This window comes from Coenobita brevimanus, chromosome 58 (assembly GCF_032717465.1).
Source record: "Coenobita brevimanus isolate Jiangsu-jjx chromosome 58, ASM3271746v2, whole genome shotgun sequence".
NCBI classification, from domain to species: domain Eukaryota; kingdom Metazoa; phylum Arthropoda; class Malacostraca; order Decapoda; family Coenobitidae; genus Coenobita; species Coenobita brevimanus.
This window is the reverse complement of record NC_137011.1, coordinates 2,287,522-2,302,077: the sequence shown is the minus strand read 5'-3', so window position 1 is coordinate 2,302,077 and position 14,556 is coordinate 2,287,522. Positions and strand designations below refer to the sequence as shown.

Genomic DNA, 14,556 nt, shown 5'->3' with positions numbered 1-14,556 from the left:
GAACAGTGACGGGTCGTGGACAGGCATGGTGGGCATGGTGCACAGGAAGGTTAGTTTGTGCTACTACCTTTTTATTAATGCATTAGTATGACTAGATGAGTACGATCGAAAAATTTATATATCTTTTTACAGTATGCTGTTAACACAACTACTTGAAAAATATCGAAAATAACGTTTCCCGAAAAGCTTTCCTGTGAGCAGTATTATATGCAGAACGTTACCATAATGGGCATTAAACTGTCCACGAATATAGTCATGAGGCATGTAATCCTCGTTTTTTATTATTATTACTCTCAGCCTTCTTCTCCATCTACTCACAATGGCCTTAGGGGTAAAGAGGTTGAAAAGGTGGCGTGTAGCATCTGGTATTTAAACTGTCTCACATCACCATGTCCGCTTTCCTCCCAGTGATATATATATATATATATATATATATATATATATATATATATATATATATATATATATATATATATATATATATATATATATATATATATATATAGCTGGGAAGGAAGCGGATATGGTGATGTGAGACAATACCTTCTTATCCACATAGCCATCTCAGCCCAGTAACGTAGATGCGAGTGAAGGAATTAATAGGAGTGAGGTAGAATGGGAGAGAAGGTAGGATTTGACAAGAGCGAAGGCAGGGGCAGACAGAAGTAAAGGTAGGAGTAAATAGGAATTAAGGTAGGAGTATATAGGAATAAAGATATGAATAGATTGAAGTAAAGGTATGAGTAAACTGGAGAATAGGTAGGAGTAGATAGGGGCGAAGGTAGGAGTAGATAGGAGTAAAAGTATGAGTAGATAGAAATGACAGTAGGAGCAGAAAGGAGTGAAGGTAGGAGTAGACAGGAGTGAAGGCAGGAGTACCCTTTCTTCAAGATGTTTAATAGTTCTAATGGAAACCAGTGCGTCGCAACCATCACAGAAAACGTTCAGCGCTTCCAGTAAGTCCACAGAAAACGGTTTTTTGGTAGGACAAACTATAGTATTTGAAAAGGAGCTATATTATGCTTCATATTACCGTTTCTTCGTGTAACATCTTTCCTCTCTCTCTCTCTCTCTCTCTCTCTCTCTCTCTCTCTCTCTCTCTCTCTCTCTCTCTCTCTCTCTCTCTCTCTCTCTCTCTCAGGAAGTGGAACTTGCCCTAGGTCTGTTTACAATGACACCAGGGCGGTACTTTGTGGTTGACTTCACCTAGCCAGTTGCCATCAACTACGAGCGTATCTTAGCTGCTCGAGGTAACCCTGAAGTCAACTCTATGGGGTTCCTGCTGCCTCAAACGCCTATGGTCTGGGCAGCCATACTACTAGCACTTGGGATCTACATGCTGGTGATGCTGCTACCCTCTTGTCTCCCTCTCCAGCCTTTAAACCATGCAAGATTCATGGTCGGCTCCTTCAACTGCGTTCGTGGTCTCCTACAGCAAGGTTAGACAGAATCATTATTACCCCTGTTGTGGGTTTGATATTGTTTTGTAATTATAGATATATTGTTGTAATGCTATATGACAAAATATCTATCTATATACCTGGGCTGCTTCCCCCAAAGAAAAGGGAGGTAATCGAGACAGGACGACACACTCCCAATTTACTCATCCACACACACACACACATTCATTCGCATCTTAGCCCCAGACAGAATGTATTAAAGGATATTCGGGTTGAAATATAATAGACTTTGTTGCATTAGATTCTCCTTACTGATACTGTTATATCTTAGATACTGAGATTATTTTTAGATAATATCAAAGGAATTTCGGGTTGATATTAAATATACTTTGTTACCTAATGTAGACAGCCTCCTTATTACTACTGTTGTCTTGGATATTGACCTTTAATCCTAGATAAGAGATAACAAAGTAAATTCGAACTGAGATATTATATACTTTGTTAAGTTAGACAGTCTCTTTATTACCACGTATATCATAGGTACTGAGTTTTCATTCTAGATAAAACAGCATATCAAAGAAAGGTCGAAGTGAGATATAATGAACTTTGTGGCTTCAGGTCTGTTGGAGATTGAGGGTTGGTGGTGGTGGGAGCGTGTGGTGCTGGGAGTGTGGATGCTGATGACACTGGTGCTGACGCGGAGCTATGCAGGGAACCTCATGTCCCTCTTGGCCGTGAGAACCATCCCAGAACCATACCAGTCGCTTCAGGACTTAATAGATCATCCTGTTAAAATCCTTATACTCCCCGGGACAGCAGAGGAGCAGGCGTTTAAGGTAAGATCCTCTAAGTATTTCAATCAGTCAATCTTTGTCTTGAATTAGTGGATCGATAGTTTATTTCAATGTGTAATATTTAGACAGACAGATGCTCAGTATAATTAAGATGTTTATGTGTGATTTACGAATGACAAAAAATGTGATGGACGTGCAGGCGGTATGATACGTGCACATCTTCGCCAGCACACACACACACACAAACACACACACACACACACACACACACACACACACACACACACACACACTCACTGGCCTTGGTAAAACGCACACACACGTACACACACACACACACACACACACACACACACACTGCCCTTGGTAACACACACACACACACACACACACACACACACACACACACACACACACACACACACACACACACTCACTGGCCTTGGTAAAACGCACACACACGTACACACACACACACACACACACACACACACACACACACACACACAGGCCTTGGTACTATTCTCCCAAATTTCCCCATTTTTCTTTTTCTTTTTCTTTTATTCATAACAAAACAGCGAGACATGTGTGATGATGGGTTGTCTGATGGCTTACACTGACTGGATGTAAACCCGAGAATTATATCCAAATTCTTTTCAGACAGTTTCAGATGTAAGTTTAATAATTAATGATGCGATTGCATTTTTCGCTGAAAATTGCTATTTCAAGAATCTTCCGGCCGATCATAATTTTTTCATGGAGTTTAGGAAAAAAATATATAAATTTAATTTGTATTCTGTTAGGCTTCAGCTCGAACATATAAAATAAGAAGTCTGTGATTCTTGTTTGCAGTAATTATTTTGATATGAAGACATTTTTTTTAAACCGATAGATCACGATTTTTATGGAAATATTCCAGCAGCACTTAAACCTATTCCATACTGAGAAACTAACCTTTATTTCTAAATTTGATAATTCGACATCAATATATTTTTACTTGGGTATATAATAATAATAAACGTGCATTGATAAAGTATTAACTCCAAATCTGTGCTGTTATCCGAACATCAGTACATTCTCAATTACTGTATATGATAACGTTAATAAAAGTGTACTGAAAAAGTATTAGTTACAGTTTTATGGTGTTGGCTCTCCTGCAGACTGCTAAGAGTGGCCTGATGAAAGAGGTATGGGACTTGAGGAAGGAAGGAAGAATTATGCACATCGACATGCATAAAGAGGCGATAGTGACTCCCTTCTTGCTGGAAAACTATGCAGCTCTGTTTGACTTGGATGTTTACCTCAAGCAGACGATAGCCGCGAGTTTACAGAGACAGGTAAGTTCACACACACACACACATACACACACACACACACACACACACACACACACACACACACACGTTAAGGTCAGTGCCTAAATCATGTATTTTTTTAAAGCTGTGCAAGAACGGAAAATGACACACACACACACACACACACACACACACACACACACACACACACACACACACACACACACACACACACACACACACACACACACGCTATATTACGATCAATATCTGACTCACCTAATGTCTTAATTTGATCAGGTAAAAGAAAAAAATTAGGAATGCTATACTCGTAAACAGAGACAGGTTTTGAGGAAGAGGGGAAAAAATTTTAGGTTAAAGAGTGGCCAGAAATAAAAAAAAAATAAAAAAATAAAAAGCACTGAATCGGTAAAATTTTGTCAGGATTTATAATCAGAGAATAACTGTGCAAAATTAACTCCCTTGCATCCTATGACGTATTTCTTTTTCTTTCTTTTCATAGCTTATTCTTGGTATATCCAGATTTTTTTTTTTTAGAAGCCATTTGTAGTGACGAGGTTCGAAGCAGTCTCTATTATAAGATTCACGACCTGATTTAAAAATCAAGAGTAGCTTTAGAAATACGTCATTGGATAAAAAGGTTTAGTACTTGGAAATGTGAGCCACGTTTCTTGCGTATGTGCACGGCGAGACCTGCATCGGTGAGGAACACGACAACTGTGTATGAAAGCAAGTATGAATTGATATTAACGTATTTTGTCTGCAGTAGTTAACCCTCTGAAAATGTGGGAAAAAATGCTATTTAGTACGTCTCTGGAAAAAGGAAGTTATTCTGGAAAGAAGTGAGGAAATGTTGAAGTGACAGCGGAAATATGATGGTGTGAAGGATGTACGTGGTAGATTATTAACCCATGGGGATGAAGTAAGGACGAGATGGAAAGAATATTTTGAAAGCCCGATGAATGGGAGCAGAAGACCATAGTCACTGTAAATATGATTGGTTTGGGGGGGTTGCAGAGAAGAAATGCAGTGCTAGGAAACGTGACAACCGCACAGGTGAAGAGCGCTGTGAAGCGTCTGAAAAATGGGAAGGCAGCTGGGGTTGACGGGGTGTATGCAGAGATGATTAAGTGTAGGAGAAAGTGGAATGAAGTGCTTGTTGCAGATATGTAGGAAGGCATGGGTGAGTGAAACTGTGCCAGCAGAGTGGAAAATGGCTGAGATTGTACCCCTGTACAAAAATAAAGGTGAGCGAAGTGAGTGCAAGAATTATCGTGGCATAAGTTTTTTGAGTGTGGTAGGGAAGGTATATGGAAGAATTATTACAGAGAAGTAAGAGAGATATCAGAAGTCCTAGTGAGTGATGAACAGGGTGGCTTTAGGAGTGGCAGAGGATGTGTGGATCAAATATCTGCAGTAAGAGTGGTAATGGAGAAGGCTTGTGAGAAGGACTGTAAGGTGTTTATGGCATTCATGGATCTGGAAAAAGCATACGACAAAGTAGACAGAGAAGGATTGTGGAAGGTTTTGTGCATGTACGGTGTAGATGGTAAGCTGCTAGGTGCCGTCAAGAGTTTTTATGATGGTAGTGAAGCATGTGTAAGGGTTAATGGGCATTTAAGTGAATGGTTCACGATCAGTGTGGGTGTGTGACAAAGTTGTGTGGTGTCCTCATGTTTGTTCAGTATATATACATTGATGGGGTGATGAGAGAAGTACAAACACGAGTAATGGAGAGGGGGATGGCGTTAGAAATGAATGGTGATGGATGGAATATCTCAAATTTGTTGTATGGTGATGATGCAGTACTCCTTGCAAATACCGGACAAGAACTTGGTAGAGTAGTGCAGAGTTTTGTTGATGTCTGTAAGCGTCGTACCTTGAGAGTAAATATAGAAAAGTGTAAAGTGATGGTTATTGAGAAGGTGACTCCCAGTGCGATGTTACAGTGAATGGGGAGAGACTGGAATTGGTGAGAGAGTTCAAATACCTGGGTACAGTGATAGAATAGAAAGGAAAATGTGCAAAAGAAGTTGAAAGTAGAGTGACACAAGGGAGAAAAGTAACTGGTGCAATGAAGGCCTTGATAAGAAACAAAGGCTTGAGTGTCGCAGCTGCACGAGGCGTATATGAAGCAGTGTCAGTGCCAACTTTAACATATGGATGTGAGACTATGGTGTGGCATGAAAATGAAAAGTCAAGAGTGAGAGCAGTGGAGATGGGACTGCTGAAGTATGTATGTGGAGTACAGAGAGTGGATAGGATACGAAATAATGTGACTCGTGAAAGATGTGGACTGAGGAAGCCTGTGGACACCAGAATCGAAGAGTGTACTGAAATGGTATGGTCATGTGGAGAGAATGGATAATAAAGTGGTGAAAAAGGTATATCTGAGCGAATTTGAAGGAGGGAGGAGGAGAGGTAGACAAAGTAGGTGAAGGGATATGGTTGATGAGTGTGTGAGGAAGAGAGGTCTGGAAGTCGGTGAAGCTAGGGGACCGACAAGTGATCGAGCTGGCTGGAAGAAAATTGTGAGAAGAAGCGCATGCTCAGGGATTTGACACGCCTTTTTAATGTGACAGCGTCCGGACTGACTCTATCGGATACGTTTATGTGAAGCTACAGAACGTGGTGAATGTTTCTGCCGTATCAGATAGAGCCAGGATTCCGGGGGCTTGAATGGTGAGCGAATGGAAGCCCATTGCATTGGGCAAATTTGGGCTGTCTGGACACTGCTAGTCCTCACCCTGCCCTAGGATGGAAAAGGAGGTCCGGATGATGATGATGATGATGATGATGATAGTATTATTTTATTTCAGCTTGGAGAGTCTAGGAGCATTAGTGTTAATACTGGTGCAGTTAACCATTTCTTGGCAGGATGAGCTCTTAGCAAATAGATTTTATTCAGTTGTGTGTGTGTGTGTGTGTGTGTGTGTGTGTGTGTGTGTGTGTGTGTGTGTGTGTGTGTGTGTGTGTGTGTGTGTGTGTGTGTGTGTGTGTGTGTGTGTGTGTGTGAAGGAGAGAGAGAGAGAGAGAGTCATAGGAGCATGCGTGTTAATGGCGTCATTGCGAGAAATCTATCTTCATTCCTATCTACTCTCACCTTCATTCTTATCTACTCCTACCTTAATTCCTATCTATTTCTATTTTCACACCTATCTACTCCTATGTTAATTCCTATCAACATTAACCTTTATTCCTGCATACTCTTAGTGTTATCTGTATGCTCATATCTTCACTCCTGTCTGGTCCTATCTCCACTCTTATCTACTACAGTACTATCCTTCACTTCTATCTACTCCTACCATCACTCATGTCTACACCTACTTTCAGTCCTCTCTACTACCTTCACTCATCTACTATTGCTTTCACTCCTATCTACTCCTGCCCTTACTCCTATCTACTACCTTTTCTTCTGTCTAAACCTATCTTCACTCCTGTCTACCCCTTCCTTCACTCCTATCTGCTCTTATCCTCACTCCTATCAGCTGCACCTTTTACTCCTGTCTATGCCTACTTTCACTCCTATCTTCTACCCTCACTCCTGTCTGTTCCTACCTTCACTCCTATTTAGGTCTACTTCTACCTTCTTTCCTGTCAACTACAACTGTACCTTCCCTTCTGTCTACTCCTACTTTCACTCCTGTCTATTTCTGTCTTCACTCGTATCTACTCCTACCCTCACTTCTATCTACCCCTACCTTCACTCCTATCTCTTCCTGCCTTCATTCTCATCTACTCCCACTTTCACTCTTATCTACTCCTACCTTCACTCTCATCTACTCCTACCTTTACTCCTCTCTCTTACCTTCACTCTCATCTACTCCTGCCTTCATTCTCATCTACACCTACCTTCACTCCTATCTACTCCTACCTTCAATCCTATCTACTCCTACCTTCAATCCTATCTACTCCTACCTTGACTCCTATCTACTACTACCTTCATCCCCATCTACTCCTACCTTCACTCTTGTCTACTCCTACCTTCACTCCTGTCTACTCCTATCTTCACCCCTATCTACTCCTACCTTCACCCCTATCTACTCCTACCTTCACTCTTATCTACCCTTCACTCCTATCTACTCCTACCTTCACTCCTATCTACGTTCTTGGTTAAAGGTGACTATTGGCAGGCTATATCCCCTGAGCTGTAACAAAGACTACCACTACAATATGATGCTAGTCACGAAGAAGTGGTATGGACATAATGCAATAGTATCAATATCCCTCAAATATACATAGTGAAGCTCATAGGTCAGTAGAAAACAAGGGTAATTTTTCCATACCACTTCTTCGTGACTAGCGTCCTATTGTAGTGGTAGTCTCTTTGTTATAGTAGGAGGAGATAGAAGTGAAGGTAGGAGTAGATAGGGGTGAAGGTAGGAGTAGATAGGGGTGAAGGTAGGAGTAGATAGGAGTAAAGGCAGGAGTAGATAGGGGTGAAGGTAGGAGTAGATAGGAGTGAAAGTATGAGTAGATAGGGTGAAGGTAGGAGTAGATAGGGGTGAAGGTAGGAGTAGATAGGGGTGAAGGTATGAGTAGATAGGGGTGAAGGTAGGAGTAAATGGGAGTGAAGGGGAGAGTAGATAGGGTGAAGGTAGGAGTAGATAGGGGTGAAGGTAGGAGTAGATAGGAGTAGATAGGAGTGAAGGTAGGAGTAGATAGGAGTGAAGGTAGGAGTAGACTGGAGAGAAGGTATTAAATAGGAGTGAAGGTAGGAGTAGACAGGAGAAAAGACAGGAGATAGGAGTGAAGATAGTAGACAGGAGAGAAGGTAGTAAATAGTAGTGAAAGTAGAAGTAGCCTGGAGTGAACGTAGGAGTAGATACGAGAGAAGGTAGGAGTTGTCTTTCTCCAGGATGTTCAAACAGAAACAATAGGAAGCAGCAATTACAGAAAACGTTTAGTGCTTTCATTAATTCCACAGAAAACGATTCTTTTGGAGGGATAGCTATCTTATTGGCGCTTGATTCGTCACTGTTTCACCTTTCTCTCATGTAGGCTACCCTTTCCTGCTTGGATGTGAACTGGTCTTAGCTAAACTAGAACACTAGAGCTTTCTCAACACTGGGAGGGTTAATAATACCAGTACCAGTCTACACTCTGGCTCCCGTGGCTTATTCACAATAACAATCGTCTAGCGTTAAATGGAACAGACTCACAGAATTCCCCAGATAAGACACTGTTATTGGCAGCAGTATTGATACAGTCTGGCTCCAGCTATTCCCCATCAGATGAATAAAATCGTCTGGTGTCAGCGGGAGTGGAATGATAGACCTGTGCCGCCTGCACACGGTGGCACCGATGAAACCAGGCATTTCCACTGCACGAATTGGCTAAACAAATGCAATTCAACTCCTTCCCTGTACCCCATCCCCCCCTAAAAAAAATTAAGGCTGGTGGACGGTGGAAAAAGAGCAGTTTCACCCTGCATTCCACCAGATTCACAGCCTATATGAACCTAAAGACACAGCAAACTATCACAGCTGTCCACTTCCACAGGCAAGTGTGCGTTTAGCCTGGGCAAGATGAGGTACCTGCCAGCCCTGGAGTCCATAGCAGGGCCTAAGGACAGCCCCCTCGTTCTGGCCATCAGTCGCAAGTATGCATATGAAAACTTGTACATACTCGTATATGACTATTTTACCTATCTCAGACCCATGACGTCTTTTTCATTTCATTTCAGCTGACATCCTTTAAGCTAGAGGGGTGATATAACATGTAATAACACATTCACCATCTAGGTGCACCTCTCCAAAGCTAAATAATAATATCCTACGAAAATAAGTAATCACAGCCAAAGTGTTAACCAAAAGTAAAGCACTTCAACTTTTACAAGCGTGCAATAATTCACGGAACTATTAAGCTCTGCGGTAATACTATATCATTATATTTTAAGTGAACTCCATGTAAGTCTTATCTTCAGTAATATTTTAACACTGTAACTGAGTAATCTGTATTTCCCTCCACCAGGATACAGCAGGTAACAGAAGCTGGCCTCTACAATCACTCGAGCGGAGTGTTTAACATGAACCTCACCAGCTGCCTCAACATCCCCACCAAGTTTGTCATCACGTCTCCTCTCGCTATACGAAATATCTGGGTAATTACCACCTTTAATTTTGCCTGTTTTATAGCCACATTACTGAAGGAAAAACTTTAGTAGAATTTTAAACTTATTGCCTTCACGCTCACGAAATAGAGGAGTTCATGTGTTCCCTGAAACTGCCATCATGTTTATTAGTTATTTACGGAATAGAAATATGAATACAAGTACAGCGCAAATGCTGCGTTTGATAAAAGTAGGGCAGGACTGATAGGTATGAAATAGTGGAGACATGAGCTGGTAAGTTTGCAGGGAAGGGTATCATGAGGGTGAAAGTAAAGAATATTAATAACATACATATAGTAATGATAACTGACGTATTTGTTATATGGGACTTAATTACAACTTTCTGTGTGTGTGTCTGTGTGTGTGTGTGTGTGTGTGTGTGTGTGTTTAGCCATACAGCATGCACACGGCTTTCGCAATCAATATGGTCTTCCACATAAAGCACAGAATTATAATAACTTTTGTAACTGAGCACATACACATGCTTTAGGATTACATTTACACACACACACACACACACACACACACACACACTGAAGATAAAAAAATTGCTGTTTCTGTGAGATGCATTATAATCACGTCACAAACATCGTTGAAAAAATTAATTTCAGTCACGTACGAGGGTTAATTGTTTTTGCTTCCTTGCTAATCCTTGTTTGTTGTTAGTGTTTGTGTTTGTTAGTTTGTGTGTGTGTGTGTGTGTGTGTGTGTGTGTGTGTGTGTGTGTGTGTGTGTGTGTGTGTGTGTGTGTGTGTGTGTGTGTGTGTGTGTGTGTTGTGTATTATGCGTGTATTATCTGTTTGTACGTGTATGTAGGTGTGTGCTTGTTTTGTGTGTGCGGTGTGTGTTTTGTGTATGTGTGTGTTTGTGTGTGTGTTTGTGTGTATGTGTGTGTATGTGTGTGTTTTGTGTGTGATGTGTGTTTAGTGTATGTGAGTTTTTTTTTGTGTGTGTGTGTCTATGTTGTAAATTAGTTCTGTGTTGTATGGGTTGTGTTTGCTTTTTGTGTTTGTGTTTGCATGCGTGTGTCTTTGTGTGTCTTTGTGTGTGTGTGTGTGTGTGTGTGTGTGTGTGTTTGCGTGTCATATGTGTGTTGTTGTGTGTGTGTGTGTGTTTGTGTGTGTGTGTGTGTGTTTGTGTGTGTGTGTGTGTGTCTGTGTGTGTGTGTGCTTACGTGTCATATGTGTGTTGTGTATTGTGTGTGTCTATTACTTCTTTCTGTGTGTGTATGTGTGCCTCTGTGTTGTGTTGTGTGTGTGTGTGTGTGTGTGTGTGTGTGTGTGTGTGTGTGTGTGTGTGTGTGTGTGTTATGAATTCGTGTGGATGGAACGAATGTCAATAGTTCAATAGTCAGCAGCGAAGAAATTTAACAAAACCAGACAATTCATTGACAATCTAATATCCTTCAACAATGATGGAGAAATGAATGAAAGGATAAAAGAAATATATCCGGAAGCACTAGCATTAAATAAAGAAAACACCGACAACTACCGAGCAAGCTTTGTCGGAATTAATATCAAAATAGAAAGCATAACAATATCAACAAAGCTCTATAATAAAAGAGATTATTATGATATTAAAATTAAATCATACTGAAATTTGTAGGGAAATATACCCAGAATTTCAGCTTACGGTGAATACATGTCTCAATTGCTACGGGTCGCAAAGGCAAGTACAAATTTGGAAAACATTACTAGAAGAACACAACAGATCACGAGAAAACTCCTCAGTTAAGGACTTTTCAAAAAATTACGTAAGACATTAAAAAAACGTATCATCGTCGCTATAACTCTTTCAAACACCTGAAACGAGAAATACATAGCCTTGTAGGAGAAATATTTGATACTGCGACGGATAAATAGTATCCAAGGGACGTTGATGGCCAGATATTGCACACGGGATCCCCCCCTGGCCTTGTAGCAGATTAAGACCGACTGCAACCAAAATCAATCATACCTACCAAGTGAGACACAACTACATGCTGCTCAATCTACCATAATAACAACAAAATATTCCTCTCAATTACAACGATCAGTTACCCCTACCAATTTAGACTCAATTGGGTGCGACTTAATCGACATTGACAAATACAAACCAATCCTACCAAATTGAATTCCAATGGACACGGTATATTTGTTCTATCTTTTAATGTGTGTGTGTGTGTGTGTGTGTGTGTGTGTGTGTGTGTGTGTGTGTGCTGTGAATTTGTTGTGTGTTGTATGTGTTGTGTCAGTGTATTGTGTGTATGTGTGTGTGTGTGTGTGTGTGTGTGTGTGTGTGTGTGTGTGTGTGTGTGTGTGTGTGTGTGTGTGTGTGTGTGTGTGTGTGTGTGTGTGTGTGTGTGTGTGTTTTGAGTGTGTGTGTGTTGTGTGCGCTTTCTATGTGATGTGAGTATTGTTTGCATTGTCTGTGTGATATGTGTATTGCATGCGTGTGTGTGTGTGTGTGTGTGTGTGTGTGTGTGTGTGTGTGTGTGTGTGTGTTGTTTGTTGTGTGTTTGTGTTGTGTGCGTTTTCTGTGTGATCTGAGTATTGTCTGCGTCTTCTGTGTGATGTGTTTATTGTGTGTGTGTGTGTGTTTGTGTGCGTGTGTGTGTGTGTGTGTGTTTGTGTGTGTGTGTGTGTGTGTGTGTGTGTGTGTGTGTGTGTGTGTGTGTGTGTTGTTTGTTGTGTGTTTGTGTGTGTGTGTGTGTGTGTGTGTGTGTGTGTGTGTGTGTGTGTGTTGTTTGTTGTGTGTTTGTGTGTGTGTGTGTGTGTGTGTGTGTGTGTGTGTGTGTGTTGTTTGTTGTGTGTTTGTGTGTGTGTGTGTGTGTGTGTGTGTGTGTGTGTGTGTGTGGTGTGTTTGTGTGTTGTGTGCGTTTTCTGTGCGATGTTAGTATTCTTTGCGTTTTCTGTGTGTGTGTGTGTGTGTGTGTGTGTGTGTGTGTGTGTGTGTGTGTGTGTGTGTGTGTTTGTGTGAAGTCTGATTTTGAGAAACATAATATGAAAGGTCAAGGTGACATGGCACAGTGAAGTCAGTCTTGATCGATTTAGCCGAAACCTTTGGAAAAGTAGAGTGTAATACAGGGATTAATTTTTTATTTATTTATTTATTTATTTATTTATTTTTAAGAACACTTGGCCAATGGTATAAATGATAAGGAGGGTCAAATTCGGGTCTTTGACAAATTGTAGGATGCTGGTGTGGTGCTGTTTGAGTGATCTTTCTTGTCATATATTTTTTTTCCAACGATTATAGAAAAACAGATATAACCATTTGTGTTGCAGTGATATCAAGTCTTTTCGAAATACTTATTCTGATTACTAATAATGTTATCTCCTCCAGAGGGTATGTTTATGGTGCTTGCAGGGGGTGGGGTCATCAGTTTCCTCGTGTTCTTCATTGAATTCTTTCTTCAACAACACAGCCACAGCCGGTCATCACTTCAAGACTGAGCTAGACGCCTTACACCTGAGCCACCGAGAAACGAGAGATTTATGTGTCGTAAACTCTGCTTCTTAGAACTGAAAGCTTTTAGGACACACTGACTCACACTCTTCGATATGTGTAAAGCAACTAAATGGTAGTGTGGTAAACAAGGAAGGAAAAATTGATTCGTTTTGTAAAATGAACATCTAAAATCTTCTACAATTTTAATACTAGAAAAACTGTCAGATCCTTCACAGCAAAATAAGAGACGACTAGTGGTGTTTGGTAAATTCACAGCATTATGCAGCTTTTTCTAGCAACACAGGCAAGAGATACCTCACTGCTGAACAAAATTGAATGGTATAAGAATGAATATAATATTTGGACTTCCACAGCATCAAAAGAACCAACTAACAGCATTGTCCATTTAAGTAATAGTTCTCTCAGATGTATAATGTTATTTGATGGTAGCCTGAATATGCCAAGGCATGAACGGACCTAGAATATAGATACGTATTTCATTATTTTTTTTTTATTTATTTATTTATTTTTTTTTTCGAGAGTAAAAGTGTCGGTGTCCAAAACAGAAAAACACAACTGCGTCCATTAAAAAAAAAAAACAAAGTTGTCTCCTACACTACACAGTTATGAGAGGCGCTGTGTGTGTGTGTGTGTGTGTGTGTGTGTGTGTGTGTGTGTGTTCAAACTCATCCTTCTCCTACCCATGGCCAGATACTCCTTCCTCCTGTTCCTCCTCATTCTCCTCTTTTTCCTTCCCATCGTACACCTCATCCATTAGTGCCAGGCTCCTCCTCCTCCTCCTCCTCCTGATTTTCATCTTCTTCCTTCTTCATCATCATCATCATCTTCTTCTTCTTCTTCTTCTTCTTCTTCTTCTCCTCCTCCTCCTCCTCCTCTTCCCCATTTCCAGCCTCTTCTTCCGCCTACTCCTCCCATTCCTCCTCCTCCCCCTTTCATTCTTCTTCTTCTTCCTCATCATCATCATCCTTTCCCTCTTCCTCCTCGTCCACTTCCTCCTCCTCCCTTCTCCTCTTCCTCCTCCTCCTCCCCTCCTCTTCCCCTCCTCCTCCTTCCTTCCTCTTCTTCTTCCTCCTCCTCCTCCTCCTTCTCCGCTTCCACGTCCTTCTCCCTTCCCTGTTCCTCCACTCCCTCCTCCTCCCCACCTCCTTCTCCTATCCTCCTAACCGTTCTCCTCTTCCTTATTTTCCTTCCCCTCCTCCTTTTCCTCCTCCTCCTCCTCCTCCTCCTCCTCCTCTTCTTCTTCTTCTTCTCCTTCCTCCTCTTCGTTTCTCTCTTCCTCCTTCTCCCCCTCCTCTTCCTCCTCCACCTCATTCCCTTCCTCCTCCCCCTTCCTCTTCTACCTCCTCCATCTACTCTTCTTTCTGTCCATATTCCTCCTTCTTTTCCTCTTCCTCCTCTACCTTGTTTTCCTCCTCTTTCTGTTCCTCCTCCTCTTACCTCTCCCTGTTCCTCCTCCTCCCTAACCTCAGCTAACTTCTTCCCAA

At 41.3% G+C, this 14,556-nt stretch overlaps 1 protein-coding gene across 1 annotated transcript in view; it reads left to right on the top strand.

The window, feature by feature from the left end:
* The window catches only part of LOC145402587 (glutamate receptor ionotropic, kainate 2-like), a 13,240-nt gene extending 184 nt beyond the window's left edge, over window positions 1-13,056 (top strand). Inside the window, exons 2-7 of the mRNA XM_080274584.1 lie at window positions 1,211-1,439; window positions 2,019-2,236; window positions 3,355-3,531; window positions 8,997-9,112; window positions 9,484-9,613; window positions 12,949-13,056. Of these exons, the coding sequence (XP_080130710.1) occupies window positions 1,211-1,439; window positions 2,019-2,236; window positions 3,355-3,531; window positions 8,997-9,112; window positions 9,484-9,613; window positions 12,949-13,056 (978 nt within the window). The remainder of the gene's footprint in view (window positions 1-1,210; window positions 1,440-2,018; window positions 2,237-3,354; window positions 3,532-8,996; window positions 9,113-9,483; window positions 9,614-12,948) is intronic.
* The last annotated feature ends 1,500 nt before the right edge of the window (window positions 13,057-14,556 follow it).